Source organism: Agelaius phoeniceus, chromosome 6 (genome assembly GCF_051311805.1).
Source record: "Agelaius phoeniceus isolate bAgePho1 chromosome 6, bAgePho1.hap1, whole genome shotgun sequence".
In the NCBI taxonomy this organism is placed as follows: Eukaryota; Metazoa; Chordata; class Aves; order Passeriformes; family Icteridae; genus Agelaius; species Agelaius phoeniceus.
This window is the reverse complement of record NC_135270.1, coordinates 10,074,312-10,095,268: the sequence shown is the minus strand read 5'-3', so window position 1 is coordinate 10,095,268 and position 20,957 is coordinate 10,074,312. Positions and strand designations below refer to the sequence as shown.

Below are 20,957 nucleotides of genomic sequence, written 5' to 3'. Positions count from 1 at the left end.
CCCGGGGGCCCCCGGGTGGGGACATCCCTGGGCTCTGCCAAGCATCCTGTCCCCTCGCGTCCTCCCGTGTCCCCAGGCTGTCCCTGTGCTCCCAGGACCGGGATGCAGATCCCCGGTTGCCTCCGTGTCCACTCCTGTCCCCTCGCAGTCCCGGGAGCCGCTGTCTGTGCCGAGGCTGTTCCCCTCCCTCTCCCTCTCTAGCCCTGTGTCCCCAGGCCCAGGACACGGGTCCATATCCCCCTGTCCCCGTGTCCCCTTGCCCGAACTCTACCCCTTGCCCATCGTGTCCGCCTGCCCGGGTTGTTCGCTTGCCCGAGATGTCCCCTTTTCCAGGATGTCCCTTTTCTCGGGATGTCCTCTTTCCCGGGAAGTCCTCCGTTCCAGGGAAGTCCCTCTGCCCGGCACGTTCTCCGTTCCAGGGAAGGCTATCTGCCCGCGGTGTCCCCTTGCCCGGGATTATCCCGTTGCCGCGGTATCCCTTTTCCCGGGACGTTCCCCTTTCCAGGCATGTCCCTTTGCCCGGGATGTCCCTTTGCCCGGGGTGTCACCTTTCCCGGGATGTTCCCCTGCCCGGAATGTCCCCCTGCGAAGCGTGTCCCTTCTCCACGGCTGTCCCCCTGCCTCCGTAACACCGCCGTCGCCCCCCCGCCATGCTGTCCCCGTTTCCCGCCCCTCCGGGGCTGGGACGCCGGGGCCGAGGGGACAGCGGGACGCGGGGACAGCGGGACAGGAGGACAACGGGACACGAGGACAACGGGACACGGGGCAGCCGCGCTGCGCTGAGTCCTCCGGGCCATCAGGGGGCGCCAGGCGCGCCGGGGCCGCTCTGGGCGGGCGCGCGGGGCGGGGCGGCGCGCGGGCGGCCATGGCGGACACCGAGAAGCTCAACCTCGACTCCATCATCAGCCGCCTCCTGGAGGGTGAGCGGCCCCCGCCGCCCCCCGAGCACCGGGGACGACCTCCCTCCGCTCGGGGAACCTCTCGGGGCCGGCTCGGGCCGCGTCCCGGCGCCGCGGGGGCGTCCCCGGCCTAGGCCTGGCGGGGGCGGGTTAGGCCGCGGTGGTTTGGAGGGGGGGGTCAGGGCTGGGAAGGGTTTTGGGGGGGTCTCTGTAGGGTCTGCGGAGCTGGAGATGAGTCCGGAGGGCGTGGGGGATGTGAGGGGGGATCCCGAATGGGTCTGTGCCCCGCGGGAGGGGGCTGGAGGAAATGGGGGTCCCCAGAGGGTGTGTACCCCACGGGAGGGGACGGGGGTGTCCCCAAGGGTCTGGGGGCTGGAGCTGAGCCTGGAGGGCGGGGAGGATATGGGCAGGGAGCTGGGGCGGGTAGAGCAGGGGTTCCTGGGGCACTCTGGGGGTCCCCGAGCTCTTGGGGATCCCTGATCCCGTTCTCTGCGCTGGGAGCAGTCCAAGGGTCGCGGCCGGGGAAGAACGTGCAGCTGACGGAGAACGAGATCCGCGGGCTGTGCCTCAAATCCCGGGAGATCTTCCTGAGCCAGCCCATCCTGCTGGAGCTGGAGGCACCCCTCAAGATCTGCGGTGAGGCCTGCGTGGCTGGTGGGCAGCACTGGGGCGGCATGGGGGGCTGCAGGGTGCCACTCACGGCCTGTGTCCCCCCCAGGTGACATCCACGGGCAGTACTACGACCTCCTGAGGCTCTTTGAGTACGGGGGCTTCCCCCCTGAGAGCAATTACCTGTTTTTGGGGGACTACGTGGACCGGGGCAAGCAGTCTCTGGAGACCATCTGCCTGCTGCTCGCCTACAAGATCAAGTACCCCGAGAACTTCTTCCTGCTGCGGGGCAACCACGAGTGTGCCAGCATCAACCGCATCTATGGCTTCTATGACGAGTGTGAGTGTCTGGGCTGTGTCCCCCAAACCCCGCTGCCATCCCTGGGCTCCCCCTTTCCCAGTGTTGCGCCAGTGTTGTCCCACACTGGACCCACCTGTGGGCTCCTTCCCTCCCCGCCGTGTCTTCCTGCCCTTCTTCCTCTGTGTCCTCCTGCCCTTCCATGTCCTGCCCACCCCCAGGCTGTCCCCAGGGTCACCTCCAAGCCCCCTTTGTCCCCCGCAGGCAAGCGAAGATACAACATCAAGCTCTGGAAGACCTTCACCGACTGCTTCAATTGTTTGCCCATTGCCGCCATCGTGGATGAGAAGATCTTCTGCTGCCACGGAGGTGGGAATGGCCCTTCCCAGGGATTTGGGCAGGCTGGAGGAGGGGTGGGATCTCCCTGCTGAGCTCTGGGGGTGCCCCTTTCCCGCAGGGCTGTCCCCAGACCTGCAGTCGATGGAGCAGATCCGGCGGATCATGCGGCCCACGGATGTCCCGGATCAGGGGCTGCTCTGTGACCTGCTCTGGTCTGACCCCGACAAGGACGTGCAGGGCTGGGGGGAGAACGACCGTGGGGTCTCCTTCACCTTCGGGGCCGAGGTGGTGGCCAAGTTCCTGCACAAGCACGACCTGGACCTCATCTGCCGGGCACACCAGGTACCAGCGGGACCCCCGGATACTGGGGACACGTGGGGTTGGGTCTCCAGTGGGTGCCAGCTGGTTCTACCCCGAGTATTTCCCCTTCAAGGGCAGTGTGTACCCCAGGAGTGTGTGGGGTGGAATTCTGGGGGTGTTTGCCCTCAGATCTGGGGATTTGCTCTGATGTCAAACTATTTGCCCAGGAGGGATGAATAGTCACCCTTGGATGTGGCTGTTCCTCCCAGAGGTTGGATAATCACTCTGGATGATGGATACCTGCCCTGGGGCAGTGGGTGTTTGTCCCAGGGTGGCTGTTCGCTGCAGGGCAGGGAGTGGCTCACCCTGGTAGAGAGAGCTGGAGATTCAGCCTGGGGCACTGGGAATTAGCCGGGGCAGGTGGATACTGGCCATGGGAGGTGGATTTTTGCCAACTCCGTGTGCCCCCCCCAGGTGGTGGAGGACGGCTACGAGTTCTTCGCCAAGCGCCAGCTCGTCACCCTCTTCTCGGCCCCCAACTACTGCGGCGAGTTTGACAACGCCGGCGCCATGATGAGCGTGGATGAGACCCTCATGTGCTCTTTCCAGGTGAGCCCAGGGAGGGGAAGCACCCCCAGTTCCTGCCGGGAGGGCTGCAGGGAGTTCTGCCCTCCAGGGGAGTGGAGAGCCAGGGCGGGAGCTCACTGATTTCTTTCCCCCTTCACCCGCAGATTTTGAAGCCGGCCGACAAGAACAAAGGCAAATACGGGCAGTTCAGCGGGCTGAACCCCGCCGGGCGCCCCGTCACCCCTCCCCGAAACTCTGCCAAAGCCAAGAAATGAGCTGGGAGCCGCCCCCGTGCTGCCCACGCCCCCCAGCCCCCCGCCCAAGCATCAGGTCGCTTTTCTTTCGACTCGTTTTTTTATTTGTAGGATCCTGCCCCCCCCCCGCCACGCTCCACCAAAGCAAATCCAGGCCCAGGGCAGGGAGTGCTGGGGCAAGGGGGGAGCCCAGAGCCCAGCCCTGGGGTGGCAGCGGAGGGGGGGGCAGGAGGATTTTTTGAGGAATAAACTTGTAATGGGTCACTGGGGGGTGCCTGTCCTGGTGGTTGGATGGAGGCTGGGGGTGGCAGTGACTCGGGGGCTCAGCTTTCTCCATCGCTGTCCTCCGCCAGCACCTCCTGGGTGGTGGCCGGACCAGGCCTTCCTGGTGTCATCACCGAGCCAAAAAACAGAGAGCGAAACTGTGGGGAGAAATGGGGGGGGTCAGGAGGAGGCTCTGCCCACCCCCTGCCCCCAGGCACACCCATCCCTCACCTTCTTGTGCGGGGGGGTCCCTGGCACAGCTCCTTCCTCCTCCTCCTCCTCCTCCTCCTCCTCCTCCTGGGGTTTGCTCTTGGCTGGCTGGGGGGTACGCAGGGGGAAGGTGGGGCTGGGGGGCCCCTCTGAGCACCCCTCGCTGGTTTCCATGGCAGCCATGTAGGACTCCAGGTCGTCAGCGAAGTCGTCTGACGGGACAGGCAGGTGGGACACGCTGGTGGGGACAGAGAGGATTGGGAATGGGCACTCTGCTCCCTGCCCATGGCCGCTGGAGGGATCATCTGGGACTCACCCGTTGGTCGAAGGGGACTGGGAGCTGCTTTCTAGGTCAGAGAGGGTGGCCAGCACCAGGTGAACCTCCAGGACAGTGTCATCCAGGGTGAAGATCACCGGCCTGGGGACACAGGGGGGCTGAGGGGGTGCCAGGCACGGGGCTGGCACAGGGTGGGGATGTGGTGACCGCTCCTACCTTCCGGGCTCGTCAAAATGGATGGTGAGGGGCAGGTTGGAGGCCTCAGCAAAGCTCAGCAGGCCCTGGGGACAAAGGGGAGAGTGAGGGGGGCCAGGGGGTGACACAGGCCTGGGGGGCTTGGCTGGGGACTCACACGGAATTCCTTGAGGCAGAAGGTGATGTGGGAGCCCGGGGCCACGGCCACTGACTGGAACTCATCCTCAGCCAGCCACAGCTCCGTCACCATCGTCTTGCTCGGCTCTGGAGGGGGAAACGGGGTGGGTGGGGGGCTGGAGGGCACCCCGAGGTGGGGAGGGGTCCCCTTACCCTGCAGGACTCACCTGCCTCATCCTCCACGTAGTTCCGCAGGCTGATTTTGCCACCGGTACCAGTCCCCAGTGTCACCTCGGCCAGCGTCGGGGGAAAGTGCACCACGGCCTCTGCCAGCAGCCTGAGGGGCACAGGAGGGGGCTGAGCACCCCAAATCCTGCGGGGCCGGCCGTGTTCCCTCCCTTCTATCCGCGCCCATTCCCCCAGTGCCACCCCCGTGGTGTCCCCCTCACTCACCGTGCCGGGGCGCAGAGGCGGCTGGCACAGCGCTGCGTGTCGAACACGGCCTGCAGCCGCTCGCACTCCTGGAAGGCCAGGTTGTGTGTCTTGGTGACACCTGGTGGCAGAGGGGACAGCGGCTCAGCAGGGCAGGAGGCGGTGCCAGCAGGTCCCCGCTGTGCCTGTCCCCGCCGGTACTCACCGTGCTTGCAGTGGAGCTGCAGGACCAGGCGGTTGGCACGGGGCTTGAGCAGCATGAGGCATTTCCCCACCGACTTCTCCAGCGAGGGCAGCGAGCGGAAGACGCCCAGGAAGGACTGTGGGGATAGATACGGGGACTGTCACCTGCCTGGGACCCCGGAACAACGAGGAGTTCTCGGGGGGGCCCGGGCAGGGCACTGCACCTTCATGTGGACTTTGCATCGGAAGAGCTCGGTGTCGGGCCCGGCGTTGCCCGGCTCGTACAGCTGGAAGAACAGGGGTGCGAAGAGGAAGGCGGCGAAGGCAGAACGGGAGGAGTTGACAGCACGGAGGGACAGCTGGGGACACAGCCACAGTGTTGGCACTGCCCGCACGGAGGGAGGGGGGCACAGCTGCCCCCCAGCTCCCAGCCAGCCCCCCGGTGCTGCATACCCCACTCTCGGTGGGCTCCAGGTAGAGCTCGTCGCCGATGCGGGACAGGGAGTGCACGGCCCGGCCGAGGACTGGGAAGGAGAGGGTGCGGGGGTGAGGCCGGGCTCCCGGGCACGCCGCGCTCCCCGGGCCCCCAGCCCCGCTCACCTTTGACGTTGCCGCCGGCGATCACACATTTCATGGCACCGGCACCGGGACCGGCACCGGGCGGGCACGTGGGGCCTTCGCGCCCGCCCCCGGGCCCCGCCCCCGCCCGCAGACCACGCCCCTCCGCGGAGCGTGCGGGCTAGGCCACGCCCCCAGCGGGCTGCGCTCGGCCTGGCCGCTCCCCCCGCCGCGCTGGTTGTTCCGTCCCCGCCCCGCCGGTGCCGTCTCTCCGCAGCGGCCCCGCAGCGGTGCCCCCCAGCCCCCCTGCCCCGTCCCTTCCCGGCAGTTCCGGCCTCTTCCCCGCCGCGCCCCGCCGGTGCCTTCCCGGCTTCCCGCGCCCGCCCTCCCAGGCCGCCTCCCCATTGGCCGGGGGCGCCGCTCCGTCCCTCCCCCGCCGCCAGCCGATTGGTCCACGCTGAGGGGGCGCGTGACGGCACGGCGCGAGGGCCTCACGTGACCGGCGGGAGGGGCGGTAAGTCCCGCCGGTAAACCCCGCCGGTAAGCTCCGCCTTCCACAGTGCGCTATTGGGCGTCGGTTGGAGCGACGTGCGACTCAGCCAATGGGGCTTCGACGCGCCCCTCAGCGCGGCTCCCGGCGCTCAGCCCCGCACCGGGTCCTTCCCGGGGCCTCCTGACCCGTCCTGGGGCTCTGCCGGGGTCGTTCCCCGGTGCTTGTGCCTCCCAGCACCCTGACCCTCCCTTCATTCCCGGCAGCATCCCGGGCGAAGCTGCCCTTCCACCGCACTGCCCGCACCTCCCGGTCCCTTTGCTGCTTCCCGCATTCCCAGGGCACGGTGCTCCCCAGGAAGGGCTGCAACTCCCTGGAGCTGCTCCGGTGCTTCCCGAGATCCCGGTGTTTTGGGAATCCCTGTCTCCCAGGATAGGGAATTTGGGGATCCCTATCTCCACTTCCACAGGGGAAGAGCAATGCTGTAAGTTAGTGCTCAAGGGTCTCTCTCCATGCTGGAGGTGCTGCCGGCTGGGCATCCCATGTAATCATGGAATGGCTGGGCTTGGAAGGGACTTTGAAGCTCATCCAGTTCCATCCCCTGCCATGGGCAGAGACACCATTCACTAGACCAAGTTGCTCCAAGCCCCATTCAACTCTTCCAGGGATGGATTTTTGAGGTGTGCCAGAATTCTCCAGTGGGGGCTACACTGTAAATTCTGGGCTAGCCAGGTGTATCCATGGGTGGTCCACAGAATCCCAGAATGGTCAGGGTAGGAAGGGACCTTAAAACCCACCTCATCCCACGCCCCTGCCATGGGCAGGGACATTTCCCACGGGCCCAGTTGCTCCCGTGTGTCCATGAGCCCTTGCGGGGATGTGACACTGGCTCGGGGATGTGACACTGGCCCAGCAGTGTGACACTGGCCTGGGGATGTAACACTGGCCCGGGGATGTGACACTGGCTCGGGGATGTGACACTGGCCCGGGCAGCAGCCTGTGCTCGCAGCCAGCCCGGAGCAGCAGGCTCTGGAGCCGTGGCCTCGAGGGAGCGGGGGGATGTGGCTGTGAGGAACTCGAGTCGTGCTCACAGCAGGGTCCCCCCGCCGGCTCCCGCCTGCCGCTGGAGCAGCCGCTCCCCTCATCCCTCCTCCCGGCCCCGGTGGCCCCGGAGCCTCAGCCGAGGGGCCCTGCTGCAGAGCAGGGCTGGCACCTGAGCAGGGGAAACGGGAAGGGCATTGCAGAGCCCTTGTCCCATGGCTGCCGTCCTCCAGGGCATGGTGACAGCCTCTCCTCCTCCTCCTTTCCCTGGCTGGAGTGCTCCATGCCTTTTATCCGGGATTTGTAGGTACAGGTACAGGAGCTGCTGGCCCTGCTGGGGCTCCGTGGCCCAGCCACGTGTAGGGGCTGTGCTGGGACAGCCAGCACGGAGCCCCAGGGACTCCAGGCCTGCCTTGGCCTGGGCTCGGGCTCCAGCCGGATCTGGCTCCTCCACCCCTGGGGTGAGCACTGGCTGCTCCCCTTCCTCCCAGGAGGAGGAGGAGGAGGAGGAAGGGATTGTGTGGGAGCCTCCGTTCCAGCTCTGGCAGAGCAGCCGGGCTCCTCTGGAGCCGCCGTCCCCAGGAGGGGCTCTGGCCTCGGGGCTCGGCGTTTTATGGGGCTGCGGAGAGGACGCAGCTGGCTGCGGTCGTGACACACACACCTCAGCGGGGGCCAGCGCCGGGCCACCCCTCTCTCTCCCAGGGAACGGGCTGGATGCGGGCCGGGAGCAGGAACCTGGCAGCCCTCGGGGGGCTCCGCGCCCAGGGCTCCCCCTGAGGCCGGGCAGTTCACCCGAGGATGGTGGAGAAGGTGACAGCGCTGTTCCCTCGCACCCGGCGGGCTCGGGGCCGAGTCCCAGCTCCGTCCCGCTCCTCCGGCTCCCTTCCCGGCACATGGCACGGCGCCCTCGCCCGGGCAGCGGCTCGGCGAGACAGACGGCCACAGCTGGGCTGCCGCTGCCAGCCCGGCAGGAGGGGACACGCCGAGCCGGATGGCTGCTCCGTGCCCCTGCCTGCGCCCCAGGGCTGTCCCCAAGGAGCCGGGCGCTGCCCGAGCCGAGCCGCCGCTCTGGGGCTGCAGCCGGGATTTCTGGGTTCGGGCAGCCCCCGTCCCTCCCTCCCTGCCTCCCTCCCTCCCCCGGCTGCCGGCCGCAAAGGGCAGCAGTGGGAGGCCGGGGCTGGAGGTGAGCTCAGCTGCCCGGTGACGGGGCCGGAGGGCAGGGCGGGCACGGCCTCACCCACTCCGGGCGAGGAGGAGGAGGAGGAACAGGATGTGAGGATGAAGCTTCCCAGCGGCTTGACCTGCCCGTGCCCTGTGCCCGCTTTGTCCTGGGGCGGGGGCTCCCTCCTGGCACCGCTGGCTGGCACAGGGAGAGCGGCTCGGGAGCTGCGTCTGCCGGGCCGCGTCTCCCTCCTCCTCCTCCTCCTCTCCTGTCTCAGGTGCTGGCCCAGCGGGAGCCGTGGCAGCCGGAAAACCCCCCAGACCCAAGCTCAGCGCTGGGTTTTGGGGAGGGGAGAAGGCAGCGAGGGGCAGCCCCGCCGACTCGGCCGGCTGGAGACCCCCGGGGACGGGCCGGCGGCTTTTCCCAACTGCTCCAGCGCTGCTGGCGGGATCTGCTGGCTCGGGGGGGAAACCAGATACCCTGCCCTGCGGCTGGGGGGGCGAGGGGCCGGCCCCACGCCGAGCGGACCCCCCCAGACACGCTGCCGGGGAGCCGGGCCGGGGCTCCCTCCAGCCGCGGATCCTTTGGGCAGCTCCGTCCGGCACCTCCGCAGCCCCTCCGGATCCCCAGGGCTGCGGAACGTCCCCCATTCACCCCGGGGAGGGGATCCAGAGCCCCCCTCGTCACCCCTGACATGTCTGTTGGGCGCGTCCTCACGCATTCAACACCAAATCCGCACTTCCCGAGCAATAAATCAGCCAGCAGCGCGTCCGTGTGTGGTTTGTCCCTACGGGGGGTCCCCAAACTGCTGCTAATGACTTCAGCACCCAGTGTCGCGGTGGGTTTGGGAAAAGAGGGTCCTGCTGTGCACCCCGCGTCCCGCAGAAAGCCGGGAGGATGCGATGGCAGCCGGGAGGGCTCGGACCTGGCCAGGGCCGGGGTCTGGAGTGGAAGCGAATCCGCCTGTTACCTCCCGGCCCTTCCCGGCGCTCCCAGCGCCTTTGTTTTAAACAAAGCTTTTTTTGGGGGGAGCCAGGACGTTCCTCTCCCCGCCGAGAGAGCCCCCGCGGCAGCACCCACTCATGGATGAGGGACACGAGGGGAAGGGTCGAGGGGCTCTGGCTGTCGGGTTGCCCCCCTCCCCTCCGGCGGCGGCTCCGCTTGGCCCTGGGGGTCTCCCCACGCCCCCCCCAGCCCACCCCACTCACCCCCGGTGGGCTGCGGGGAACGCCGCGGTCATTGCCAAGGGCCCCGCGGGCGCCGGGACGGGGATTGTCCTAACGGGGGAGGATAATCGGGAAGAAAGCGGCTCTGGCACCCGGAGGAAAGGGGCTGGGGGGGGTCCTTCCCCGTCCCCGCGTGGGCCGGGGGCGCCGGGAGAAGCGAAGCCCCCCCTCGGGACGGAGGGTCCCCCGGGGCTGGGCCGCCGCCGCCGCTCCGGGGGGCTCCGGTTGTGCCGCCGGGACCCCGCCGCGCTCCCCCCGCTCCGCCGCTCACCTGCCGCCGTCCCGGCGGGGCAGCGCCCGCCGCGCTGCGGGTCCCCGAGCCGGGGGGGGTCCGCGGGCCCCGGACCCCCTCTCTCGGCCGGAGGGGAGGGGGCTGGCCGTGCCAGCGAAGAGCCGAGGACCCCCCCCCCCCCTCCCCGCCCCGCCGCCGCCACCCTTCCCGCACCGGCCGGCCCCATCCCTCCGCCACTCCTCCCCGCTGCCCCGGGGGGGGAAGGAAGGGGGGGCAGGCTGGCACCCCACGCCCCCCCCGGCCCCGCCAGAGGAGCCGCTCCGCCGCACCTCGCCCCGTCCCCCCCCGTCCTCCCCTCCCCGGACCCCCCCTCCGTCCCGTCCCCCCCGTGCTCCCCCCGGGACCGGGCTCTCGGCTCTGTGTGCGGGGAGGAGGAGAGGCGAGAGGGCTCGGAGCGGCAAATGGGAGCCGCAGTCCCGGGCCGGTGTGCGGGACCGCTGCCTGCCCGCCCGGGGAGCCCAGAGCACGCACGCAGCGCCCCGGCCCCGCGCCCGTCCCGCATGGAGCTGAGAGCAGGTAGGAGACCCCCCCGCCGAGCGGCACCGGCCCCGCACCGGCCCCGCACCGGCCCCGCCGCTGCCACTTTAACAAAAGCCGGGCGGGAGCCAGAAGCGCACGGGGGGCGCAGCCAGGGAGAAAGCGGGGGTCCCCCCTTCCTACCCGGCCAGCGGCACCCCGGGGGACCCCCCTCTTCCCTTCCCTTCCCTTCCCTTCCCTCCGCCTTCCGCAGCCTCGGGGCTCGGCTCCAGCCTCCCCACCTCTGCCCGGTGCCGGGACCCCGGGGATGGGGATGGGGAAAGGGGGGGTAAAGCCGGGGCCGGGGGGAGAGGGAGGGAATGAATGGAGCCCGCTCTTGTGTACAATTGCATCAAATACATTCTTGAAAGCAACCTGGTTCTGCTTAACACTTGAATTGGGAAAAAAAAAAAAAAAAGAGGAAAGAAGGAGGCAGCAGCTTGGAGAGGGTGGATGCGAGCTCCAGTTTTTTTTTTTTTTTCCTTTTTCTTTTTTTTTTTTTTTATTCCTGCATTCCTGGACCCCAATCAAAAGAGCAAATCAAGGGAGGTGGAAGGGGGGAACGGCGGCGAGCGAGGCAGCCGGAGCGCGGTGCGAACCCTCCACACCCCAAAAACCCACCCAACCCGCCCCGGTTTTTTTTTTTTTTTTCCACCTAACACCCGAGCGAGCCCAAACCAAAACAAATAGAGACCGAGGGAAAAAAAAAAAAAAGAAAGAAAAAAAGGAAAGAAAGAAAAAAAAAAAAAGAAAGACAGAAACCAACCCAAAAAAAAAAAAAACAAAACCAAAAAAAAACCACCACCCAACCCTGAGCGCGAGTGAAGCAGCGAGCCAGGGCTGAGGCGAGCGGGCGGGCTCGGGGAGCCGAGCAAGAGCCGAGCCCCCCAAAATCCCCCTGCACCCCGACTATGCTAAATGTAACCGGGGAGCTCTCAGGTAAGCCCGCGGCGCTGGGTGCGGGGCGGGGGGCTGCCCCAACTCCCCTGCCTGCATCTGCCGGGAGTTTCTCCCCCTTTCCAAACCGACTGCTGATTTTAATTTGATGTGATTAAAACGTCTGTCTGGCTTTGGGATTGATTTAAGACTTTCCCCTCTCTAGGTTGGGTTGTTGTTTTTTTTTTTTGTTTTTTTTTTTCCCCCTTTCTCTCGTTCCCTCTTTTCCATGCATGTTTGTGATTACCAGGGAGGGAACCGCCGCTGAGCACGGAGAATTAAACCCCGGGACCGACAGAGGGGAGGAAAAGGAAAGTCGGTGGGATTTATGGGGGGCTGGAAGAGTTAGTTTTCCTGCCCGGGGCTGGATTTCGGGGCTTGACACGGAACGCCGCCGCTGGAGCCGGCGTCGTTCCTGCGGCACACAGCAGCGGGGTTTTGGGGTGCTGGCGAGGGGTCGGCTTTGTTCCCTCGGCCCCAGCGGCCACCGGCACCCCCGGCGCTGCTGCGGGGCCGGCCGGCCTGGCGGCACACCGGCACCGGGGGCTCCTCGCCCGGAAAATGCTGGAAAACACCCTTAAAAGGTCAAAGTGTGGGCGCCGCCAGGCTCCCCGGGGTCCCGGGCGGCGGGACCGGGGCCGGGGCAGCACGAGGCCGGCGCCGGGTTCGGCTCCAGCTCCCGCGGTGCCGCCGTGACGCAGGACGGGCACAGCGGGGCGAGCGCCGGGGAACCGGAAAAGCGAGGCCGGGATCCCCGGCGGCTCCATCGCCCTCCCTCGCCCCTTCCTCTCCCCCTTCCCGCCGCCGCCGGGCCCGGCGGACGTGGCCGAACCGGTGGCACGGCCGGTGCCGAGGCCTGCGGGGACGGGCGGGGACGGGGACGCCGAGGAGGAGCCGCGGCGCTGGAGCTCGGCCGCCGGGACCCCGTTCCCGCTCCGGGACATCCCCGGCCGGGCTGTGTCCCCGGCAGGGCTCGGGGACTCTCGGCATCCCCGCTGTCCCTATTTAGCGGGCGGTGCGAGGGCACGGTGGCGGCCGCACATCTGGGCTGCATTAGGCGCAGGCTCCGCAGGGAAATGCGGAGGGCTCTGCTTACAGGGCCGCGCTGGGGGGAGATTTATGCCCTGCTAAGTGGCACCGAGCTCCATAAATCATCGCCCCGCACCCCCCGGGGCTGCAGCGCCAGGGTCCCGGTGCCACCGTGCCAGCACCACCGTCCCAGCGTGGCGGCAGGCTGGTGGGGATGCACTCCTGGATGGGATATCTGGGATATCTGGGATATCGGGGATATCTGGGAAGCAGCTGGCCCGGCAGTGCTGTGGCTGCGTGTGGCACGTGTCCTGTGGGTGACAGAGGCGTCCCAGGCCTCAGCAGGGTGCTGTGGGGACATCAGGGCATGGCCGTGCCCACCAGAGCTGCTGGTCCCATGCCGTGGCTCGGCAGTGTCCCCGTGGCCAGCGATGCCAGCGGGTCCGGAGGTGCCGGGGCGTGTCACCCACGGCTCCGCGGTGCCACCAGGGCTGGCACCGGGGGTTCCCTGCCCCGCTGCAGAGTGGCCAGCTTGGCTCTGTGCTGGTGAGCCCCCAGAACGCTCCTGGAAGGGCTCGGTGGCTCCGTGACCCGCTCCAGGAGCGGCAGGAAGGGATGGAGGTGCCTCGCGAGGCTCCCGGGCGTGCGTGTGGGGCAGCGGGGTCTGGTTGGGATTAGGGGCCTGTGCCCCCCTCGCCGGCGGGGGTGTTTCCATGGTGCCGCTGGCTGGAGCCGGAGCTGGATGGGAAATCCAGGCCCAGCTAATTACGGCCTCGCTGGAGTCTCCCGTGCGCGGCCGCATTTATAAACACACGGAGGAGACAGGATGTAAACACTCAGCGCCGCGAGCGAGCGCAGGCACGGCCCGCACCGGGGGGGACGCGGGGCCATGAGCCCCCCGCGCCACCACCCACCCCTGGCACGGCAGCTTTGCCACGGCATGGGATGGATGGGATGGGATGGATTGGATGGGATGGATGGGATGGATGGGATGGAGTGCGGTAGAATGGGATGGATGGGATGGGGACCCTGCAGTGGTGGCCGTGGGTGCTGTTGGGGAGCAAGGGCGCACATGTTCTTCCTGTTGGACCTTGGGGAATGCTGTGTCTGTGGTATATGGGTGTGGAAGGTGAGCATCCCCGTGTCCCCACCGTGCCAGCTCCACAGGGACGCTGCTGTGCTGTGGTGTCACCTCCCCAGACAAAGCGGGGTTAAATGCCAGCAGTGTGGGGACACAGAGGCGGCTGTCCATGAGCCCTTGAGTGTCACCCACTCCAGGCCCCTCGGAGCTGGAGGCCACACTGGACTGGGAAACGCCCCGTGAGGGGTTAAGCGGTGCCCATTGGTGGCCAGGACAGTGGCTGGGGTAGCGGGGACAGGGCTGCTTTGTCCTCTGTGCCACAGTCATGCCTGGCCACGGCGAGACCTCCCGTGCTGGCCCCAGGAGCGGGGCTGCGGGGTGGGACGGGGCTCTGTCGGCCGCTGGACGCCGGCCCATCAGATAGGGCAGCTCCCGCCGCGGCGTCGGGGGCCGGCTCGGCCCCGTCCTCTGCCGGGGGCTCCGGGGCCGGGGGGTCTCCCCTTCCCGGCTGCCGCCCCCGCCACCAGCCTTTCGGGAAAGCGGCTCTGGGCGGGCTGTGGTCGCTCAGCCCTCGGTGGCTCTGCCCACAGCATGCCCAGGGAACAGCTCACCGTCTCCGTGGCCGAATTCCTGCCTCGGCCGCTGGCCGGGAGGTCTGGCCAGCGCTGCTGCCTGCGCTGCTGGTTGGGTGGCAGGCCAGGGGTCCCGGGTGTCACCCCAAAGGGGGCGAGCCACGTCCCCGCTGCCACGTGTGCGGTGGGCGCCCGTGGCAGCACCGGTGTGTCCGGGTGGGTGCGCTGGCAGAGCAAGGGGTGCCCGCTGCCCTGGCGCCCCATCACCCCGGCTCCTCGGGTGTCCCCAGGGCCCAGCGGGTGACCCCGGGCAGGCACGCCATGAGCTGCTTACGTGGGCTGGGAGCATCCTGGCCGCGCTCCAGGGCCGGTTTTGAAACCCTCGGGCTCTTCCTCTCCGACGTCACCGGGATCCAGCTGTGCCGGCTGGAGCCTCCCTCCTCCACTGTCTGTGCCGGTGGGTGCCCGGCGCCAGCCGCGGGGACACGGGTGGGCAGGGGACAGCGGGGGCACCCGCTGTGGCTGGGCCATTGTCACTGCTGTGCCACTGTCACCGTCAGTGCTGTGCCCCAGTCACTGTCACTGCTGTGTCATGGTCACCCTCATTACTGTGCAGTGTCACTGTCACTGCTGTGTCATGGCTACTGTCTCAGCTGTGCCCCAGTCACTGTCACTGCTGTGACCATCGTCACTGTGTCATGGTCACCGCTGCCCAGCGCCATCCATTCTCTGCATCCCACCATTCCCATCCCTCAGACACCCACCTCCATCCCCTTCCTTCATCATCCTCATCCTCATCCTCGTGTCCAGGCCACCTGCCCGGGATCCACCGTGGCTCCATCCCAACCTCCCATCCCTGCCGTCCCCCCCCATCCCGCTCCCCGGCTGTGTTTGGTTTGGCACTGGCCAGGCCGGGGCGGGTGTAAATCCCGCCTGGAAACCGGAGCCGGCGGCGGGCGAGGGTCCGGCCAAAGCAAACACCGGGGGGGGGGGTTCTGTGTGCTGTGAGTCACCGCGGCCCCCCCGCCGCCCCCCCCGGCCCACGCTCGCACGCACGGGGAGCCGGCCGCACGCTCCGTGCACCGGGAGGCACCGGGAGGCACCAGGAGGCACCGGGACACACCGGGATGCATGACCAGGGGACACGGGGGCACGTGGCGCCACGTGGGGTGTCACTGCGCAGTGAGGTGTGGTGTGTGCACGGCGTGTCACACGTGGGGGGCACCTAACGGAGTGTCCCCCCCGATGGGGTATGTGCACAGCACCTTGCACGCTCGCCTGGCATGTCCCGTGAGTGCCACACGTGTCACACGCCCCTGTGGGAGGTGACACGCCTGGGTGGTGTCTCATGCGTGTGGTGCTCAGTGTCACACTGCTTGGTGTCACACGCCTGGAAAGTGCCGCATTCCCCACGCCTGTGTGACGCAGACACACAAGGTGCATCCCAGGTGTGCCCTGGACGTGTCCCAGAGGTGTCACAAGTGTCCTGCACACCCATGGGGTGCCTCCCAGGTGTGACAGTGTCCTGCACACCTCCGGGGTGCCTCCCAGCTGTGACAGTGCCCTGCACACCCACGGGGCACTCGCATCCCCCACAGCGAGCCTTGCAGCTTGCAGGACACCCACGGCGGTGATGCTGTTGTGGCCGGAGCCGGGGTGTCCCCGAGGGCCGCCGTGCGTCACGGGCGGCCGGTGACGGGGAGCGGTGACGCGCGGGGGCGCGGGGGGCTGCCCGCAGCAGGAGCCCCGCCGTGCCGAGCCGTGCCAGCGGCCGGGCTTTCCCGGGCGGCGCTGCCGGGAAGGCCGGCTGTGGCGAGCCGGGGGTGCCAGCTGGCCGGAGCGTCCTGGCCGCGGGCCGTGACCTTTGCAGAGCCGCCGGCCGGCGGGGCCGCGCTCCGGGGCCGCCCTGACGTCAGGCCGATGATGACGGGGACCCCGCCGGCGCTTTCCGGTGCCTCCGCAAAGGTCACCCCGCGCCCCGGCCGCTCCTCGGAGCCGCTTCCCACCGCCCTCCCCCCCGTATTCCCGGTGGCCCCTCGGCGGGGGTCCCCGCTGGGTGCCCGGGCCGCTCCGGCGTTGGCGGTGCCCAAATATATCCCAGGCGTGTGTCCCGGCGGGAATGCCGCGGCCGCGCTGCTCCAGACCATATAAAGGATTGTTGGTGCAGCCGCGGGCGGGAGCGCTCCGAGGGGAGCCGGGGGGTCACCGCGCTGAAGTGGGGGGTTCCTGCTACTCCGGGGGGCTGCTGAGGTGAGGGGGACCCCACCCTCCCCACCTCCGTGTCTCGGTTTCCCCGTGCTCAGACGGGTGACTCAGGGATACTCTGCAGGCTCAGCGCCGCACACACGGAGACGGAGTGTCCCTGTCACCCTCCCTGAGGTGCTGTGTGTCCCCCACAGGTGACTCTTGGGGGATCTTCACCTTCCTGTGCGCCGCGCTTTGCAACCTGCCGGCGCTGCCGGCGCTGAACTGCTCCGAGGAGCTGGGCGCCGGCCAGTCCATCCAGCAGACGTACGACCTGACCCGCTACCTGGAGCACCAGCTCCGCACCCTCGCCGGCACCTACGTGAGTCCCCGACCCGGCACCCCCCGGGATATCCACCCCGTGCCCAGCTGCTCCCACGCCGGAGGGCGCGGAAATGCCTCATCGCCCCCGGGGCGCAGGGCGGCTCCCGGGCACCCTCCCCTCGGCCCGTGATTCCGTCATGGGCGCGGGCATCCGCCTCTCCCTCCCCGCCGGCGTCGCCGACTCACCCGGAGGTTCCCCGTCCCTGCCCTGACGTGCCCTCGGCGGGGCCGGCACGTTCGGTGCCAAGCGGTGACGGTGGCACCGCCCGGGCCGTGCTGGAGCCTCCGGCTCGGGCAGGGCGTGAGGGGGGATGCGGCAGGAGAAGGGAGAGCCGGGATGAGCGGGACGAGCGGGACATGGAGCACGGGCACGGGGCGGATTTGTATCCCTGACCCCTGGCACCCCCATTCCCTTCCAGCTGAACTACCTGGGCCCCCCCTTCAATGAGCCCGACTTCAACCCGCCGCGGCTGGTGCGCGCCGAGCCACGCGTGCCCAGCGCCACCGTGGACCTGGACCTGTGGCGGGGCCTGACGGACAACGCGCGCCTGGCCGCCAACTACCGGGCCTACAGCCGCCTGCTCTGCTACCTGCGGGTGCTGGACGGGCAGGTGGGCACGGCCGAGCTGCGCCACCGCCTCGCCCACTTCTGCGCCAGCCTGCAGGGGCTGGTGCTCAGCATCGGCGGCGTCATGTCCTCGCTGGGGTACCCGCTGCCCGCCGGGCCCGCCGCGCCCCCCGCCGGGCCCCCCGGCGCGCCCGCCGCCCCCAATGACTTCCTGAAGAAGATGGATGATTTCTGGCTGCTGAAGGAGCTGCAGACCTGGCTCTGGCGCTCGGCCAAGGACTTCAACCGCCTCAAGAAGAAGGTGCCGCCCGCTGTGGTCACCCTGCGGCTGGAGGCGAGGGGGTTCTGAGCACCTGCTGGGCTCACGAGTCCACAGCGCCACCACGGCCATGCAGGTCCCCTCTTCCACCACCTGTGTGCCTTGAGAAATGGGGCTCCTGACCCCCAAAGCACCCCACAACCTCATCATCACCTGGCAGTGCCTTGAAAGATGGGGCTCCTGACATCACGTGTCACCACAGCCACCCTGCAGCCCCTCCGTCATCATCATCATCATCATACTGTGCCTTAAGGAACAGGGCTCCTGACCCCAAGTGCCACCATGGCCACCCCATGTTCCCTGTCCTCCACCAGTGTGCTTTGAGAAATAGGGTTTCTGACTCCTAAGTGCCACCACAGCCACCTCACACTCCCACTTTCACCACGGTGCCTTAAGTGAGGGGCTCCTGACCCCAAGTGCCACTCACCACAGCCACCTCACGTCCCCTCTGTCACCACACTCTGCTGTATGGGATGCGTCTCCTGACCCCAAGTGCCACCAAAGCCACTCCATGTCCCCTTTTCGCAACCAGCGTCCCTTCAAAACTGTCTCCTGACCCCGGAGTGCTGCCAAAGCCACCCCACATCCTTATCATCACCGAGCTGTGCCTAATGGGCACAGTTCCTCACCCCAAAGTGCCACCACAGTCACCCCGCAGCCCCTCCGTTACTATGTTGTGTCTTAAGGGACAGGTGTCCTGACTCCCGAGTGCTCCTCCATGGTGTCCCCAACCCCCAGGGTGCCTGTCCCCATCCCTAAAATCTCCAGAGGGGGTGAAAACCCCGCCCATCCCAAAAAGGACCAACGCCCTCTGAGCATAGGAATAAGCCCCGCCCCAGCCAGCAGAAAGCCACGCCCCCGGAGCAATAGGCTCCGCCCCAGACGGCAATAAGCCCCGCCCATTCGCCTGTGTAGCAAGCCCCGCCTCCTCCCCGCATCAGGCCCCGCCCCTCACCCAAGCCCCGCCTCCCCATGGTTGCCCATCGATGGGCGGTGGGGCGAGGCCGTGGGGCGCGGCCACTGTCCCGGTGCGTCTATGAGTGTTTATTTATTGGAGATGTTTATTTATTGGGGTATTTATTGCAGAAGATCTATTCTTGTATGAACGAATAAAAGCCTTTCTCCAGCCCCCCGCCTCTCCCGTGCCGCACGCGGGTAACGGCTTCGTGTGGAATTTGGGCTCTTCCCCGTCAGTGCCATCAGTAGGGATCAGAGTGAAGGGCTCCAAGCCGAGCTCGGGGTGGGGATTGAGGTGGTCCCCTCTCTCAGAGGGTGGGGATCCAGGTAACCCCACCCCGAGGACAGGCACACCCCCCACCATGGCACCCCCTCCCTGGGCACTACTTGAGGGTGCCCAGGATCATGTGGAATGTTCCGGGCTGCGGCACGAAGCCGATGGCTTGCAGGGCGTGCAGCGAGGCCGTGTTGTGGGGCAGCACGGCGCAGTAGATGGGGAAGCGGCGGGCGTGCAGCTCCCGGCCCAGCGCGGCCATCAGGAGCCCGGTGAGGCCGCGGCCGCGCCAGGCGGGCACCGTGTAGCCGTGGCGCAGGCAGCCCTGCCCGTCCAGCAGGCTCCAGGACACCGGGCGGCCCCGCGGGCCCAGCAGGCAGGCGGAGGGCAGCGCCCGCAGCAGCCCCAGCAGGAACGCCCGGCTGCGGGCATTGCCCCCCAGCGCCCACGTGGCGTTGAGCAGAGCGATGTGGGATGGGGACACGGGCGCCAGGCGCAGGCCCGGGGGCATCCTGCAACAGGGCACGGCAGAGGGGGGAATGCTGAACGCTGGCTCCAGCCGGGATGGCTGATGGGGTGGGACTGGGAACCCCTGTGCCATCCAGGGATGGAATATTGGACCCTTATACCACCCAGGGGTGGGATTGGGAACCCCTGTGTCACCCAGGGATGTAATATGGGACCCTTATACTACCCAGGACTGGGATTGGGAACCTCTGTGCCACCCAGGGATGGAATATGAGAGCCTTGTTTCCCCTAGGGATGGGACTGGGAACCTCTGTGCCACCCAGGGGTGGAATATGGGACCCTTATACCACCCAGGAGTGGGATTGGGAACCTCTGTGCCACCCAGGGATGGAATCTGGGACCCTCATTCTACCTAGGAATGGGACTGGGGACCCCTGTGCCACCCAGGAGTGTTCTCAGTGATCCCACTCATGTCTCCCTGTGCCTGTCAGGGATGTGCTTGGGGACTGCTGTGCCACCAAGGGAGGTGACTATGACCCCCCTGTGCTACCCAGAAGCGTGACAGGTCTCCATGTGCCACCCAGGGATGTGACTGATCTCTCAGTGCCCATGTGCCCCCAGTGTCCCATGTCCCCCCAGTGTCCCCTGGCCCCCCATGCCCCTCACTCACTGCCTGCGGGGCTGGGGGGGCTCAGGGCTCATCAGTGCCCGGTACCGGATCGTCTCCACCTTCAGCCCCCTGGCACTGGCCACCTCCTGCACGGCCTGGTCTAGCCCGTCCTGCATCCCTGGGACACCCTGTCAGCCAGACAGGGGACCCAGATGGAGGGTAGAGGAGCCCTGTGTCCTCCCAGTGCTATCCTTACCCAGAATCTGGAAGGCTCTTTCCCCGGTGACTGCCTCAGTGCCCTCCAGCAGTGCCTGCAGGGCTCCCTTGTCCCGGTAGAACACGGCCAGCTGGTTGGTGTAGTGGTCCCTGGGGTCCCTGTGCTCCTGGGAAGGACATGGAACTGAGGGTGGCACCCCAGTTCCCAGGCCCCTGGGGTGTGGGGGTGCTGCTGCCAGGGCAGGGGCAGCACCCGGGGCAGCACCTCTGGGCGCAGGCGGGTCAGGACAATGCTGAAATTGGGCCAGGAGTCCACCAGCACCTCATGACAGACTGGGTTCCCCCTGGCCACTGTCATCACAGTGCCCAGGACCTGCACAGAGGGTCATTGTCACCTGTAGGAGAAGGCAGAGGGGACAGAGGGGTGCCCAGAGTCCCTCCGGTCCCCTCACCAGCAGGGGAGAGGGAGCGGTAGAGACCCCAGGGTCTCTGTCTGCAGCAGGGCATGGGAGAGGGGACAGAGGGTCCTTGTCACCAGCAGGGTAAGTGGGGAGGCAGAGGGGTCCCAGGGTCCTCATCATTGGCAAGGCAGGGGAGAGGAGACAGGGACAGGAACAGCGACAGGGACAGGGACAGGGACAGGGACAGGAACAGCGACAGGGACAGGGACAGGGGTGTCCCGGGAATCAGCAGCACTGACAGGACAAGGGTGAGGGGACAAAGGAGTCCCCAGGGTCCTCACTGCCAGCAGAGAGGGAGGGAGGGAGGGAGGGACAGAGGGCTCCCCAGGGACACTGTCACCAGCAGGACAGGGCAGACGGGACAGGGATCCTCGGGGTGGCTGTCACCGGCAGGGTGGTGGGCAGGCTCTTCCGCAGGGTCTCCTCCAGGAGCTGCAGCTGGGCTGGGCACCTCAGGATCAGCATGGCTTCGTGACCGTGTAGGGACACCGAGGATCCGTGGGGAGCTGGTGGCACTGGGGCAATGTCCCAGAGTGTCCCAGCCGGGCACCCGTCCTCAGGTGGCCACAGGGCTGGCCCAGTGCCCAGTGTTCAGCAGGATGGACCCTGCCCGCTGCCCCCCAAGGCAGGGGGCACTCGCTGGCCCGTGACAGCTGTGGTAATCATTGT

The 20,957-nt window shown here is 67.8% G+C and overlaps 4 protein-coding genes across 5 annotated transcripts; 2 read left to right on the top strand and 2 right to left on the bottom strand.

Annotated features, from left to right (window-relative positions):
- The first annotated feature begins 769 nt into the window (after nt 1–769).
- On the top strand, nt 770–3,530 carry PPP1CA (protein phosphatase 1 catalytic subunit alpha). Its single transcript, XM_054635078.2, has 7 exons — nt 770–920; nt 1,404–1,535; nt 1,618–1,848; nt 2,071–2,175; nt 2,264–2,487; nt 2,920–3,054; nt 3,177–3,530. Exons 1-7 carry the CDS (start codon nt 866–868, stop codon nt 3,285–3,287), a joined length of 993 nt encoding a protein of 330 aa, XP_054491053.1. The 5' UTR covers nt 770–865; the 3' UTR covers nt 3,288–3,530.
- RAD9A (RAD9 checkpoint clamp component A) lies at nt 3,348–9,816 on the bottom strand. Of its 2 annotated transcripts, none has more exons than XM_077179667.1 (11): nt 9,693–9,816; nt 5,398–5,468; nt 5,169–5,303; nt 4,967–5,081; nt 4,783–4,882; nt 4,557–4,666; nt 4,370–4,476; nt 4,234–4,298; nt 4,057–4,158; nt 3,762–3,978; nt 3,348–3,688 (listed from the first exon to the last, which is right to left on the bottom strand). In XM_077179667.1, exons 3-11 carry the CDS (start codon nt 5,172–5,174, stop codon nt 3,590–3,592), a joined length of 921 nt encoding a protein of 306 aa, XP_077035782.1. In that variant the 5' UTR covers nt 5,175–5,303; nt 5,398–5,468; nt 9,693–9,816; the 3' UTR covers nt 3,348–3,589. The 2 variants fall into 2 exon arrangements, with proteins under 2 accessions (XP_077035782.1, XP_054491051.2); XM_054635076.2 differs by lacking the exon at nt 9,693–9,816 and adding an exon at nt 5,545–5,746.
- Nucleotides 9,817–11,053: 1,237 nt separating this feature from the next.
- CLCF1 (cardiotrophin like cytokine factor 1) lies at nt 11,054–18,431 on the top strand. Its single transcript, XM_054635801.2, has 3 exons — nt 11,054–11,168; nt 16,247–16,413; nt 16,835–18,431. The coding sequence occupies exons 1-3, from the start codon at nt 11,141–11,143 to the stop codon at nt 17,330–17,332; spliced, it is 693 nt and encodes a 230-aa protein (XP_054491776.1). The 5' UTR covers nt 11,054–11,140; the 3' UTR covers nt 17,333–18,431.
- Nucleotides 18,386–20,199, bottom strand: LOC129122252 (glycine-N-acyltransferase-like protein 3). Its single transcript, XM_054635914.2, has 4 exons — nt 20,093–20,199; nt 19,868–19,994; nt 19,672–19,789; nt 18,386–19,045 (listed from the first exon to the last, which is right to left on the bottom strand). The coding sequence occupies exons 1-4, from the start codon at nt 20,183–20,185 to the stop codon at nt 18,643–18,645; spliced, it is 741 nt and encodes a 246-aa protein (XP_054491889.2). The 5' UTR covers nt 20,186–20,199; the 3' UTR covers nt 18,386–18,642.
- Nucleotides 20,200–20,957: the final 758 nt, after the last annotated feature.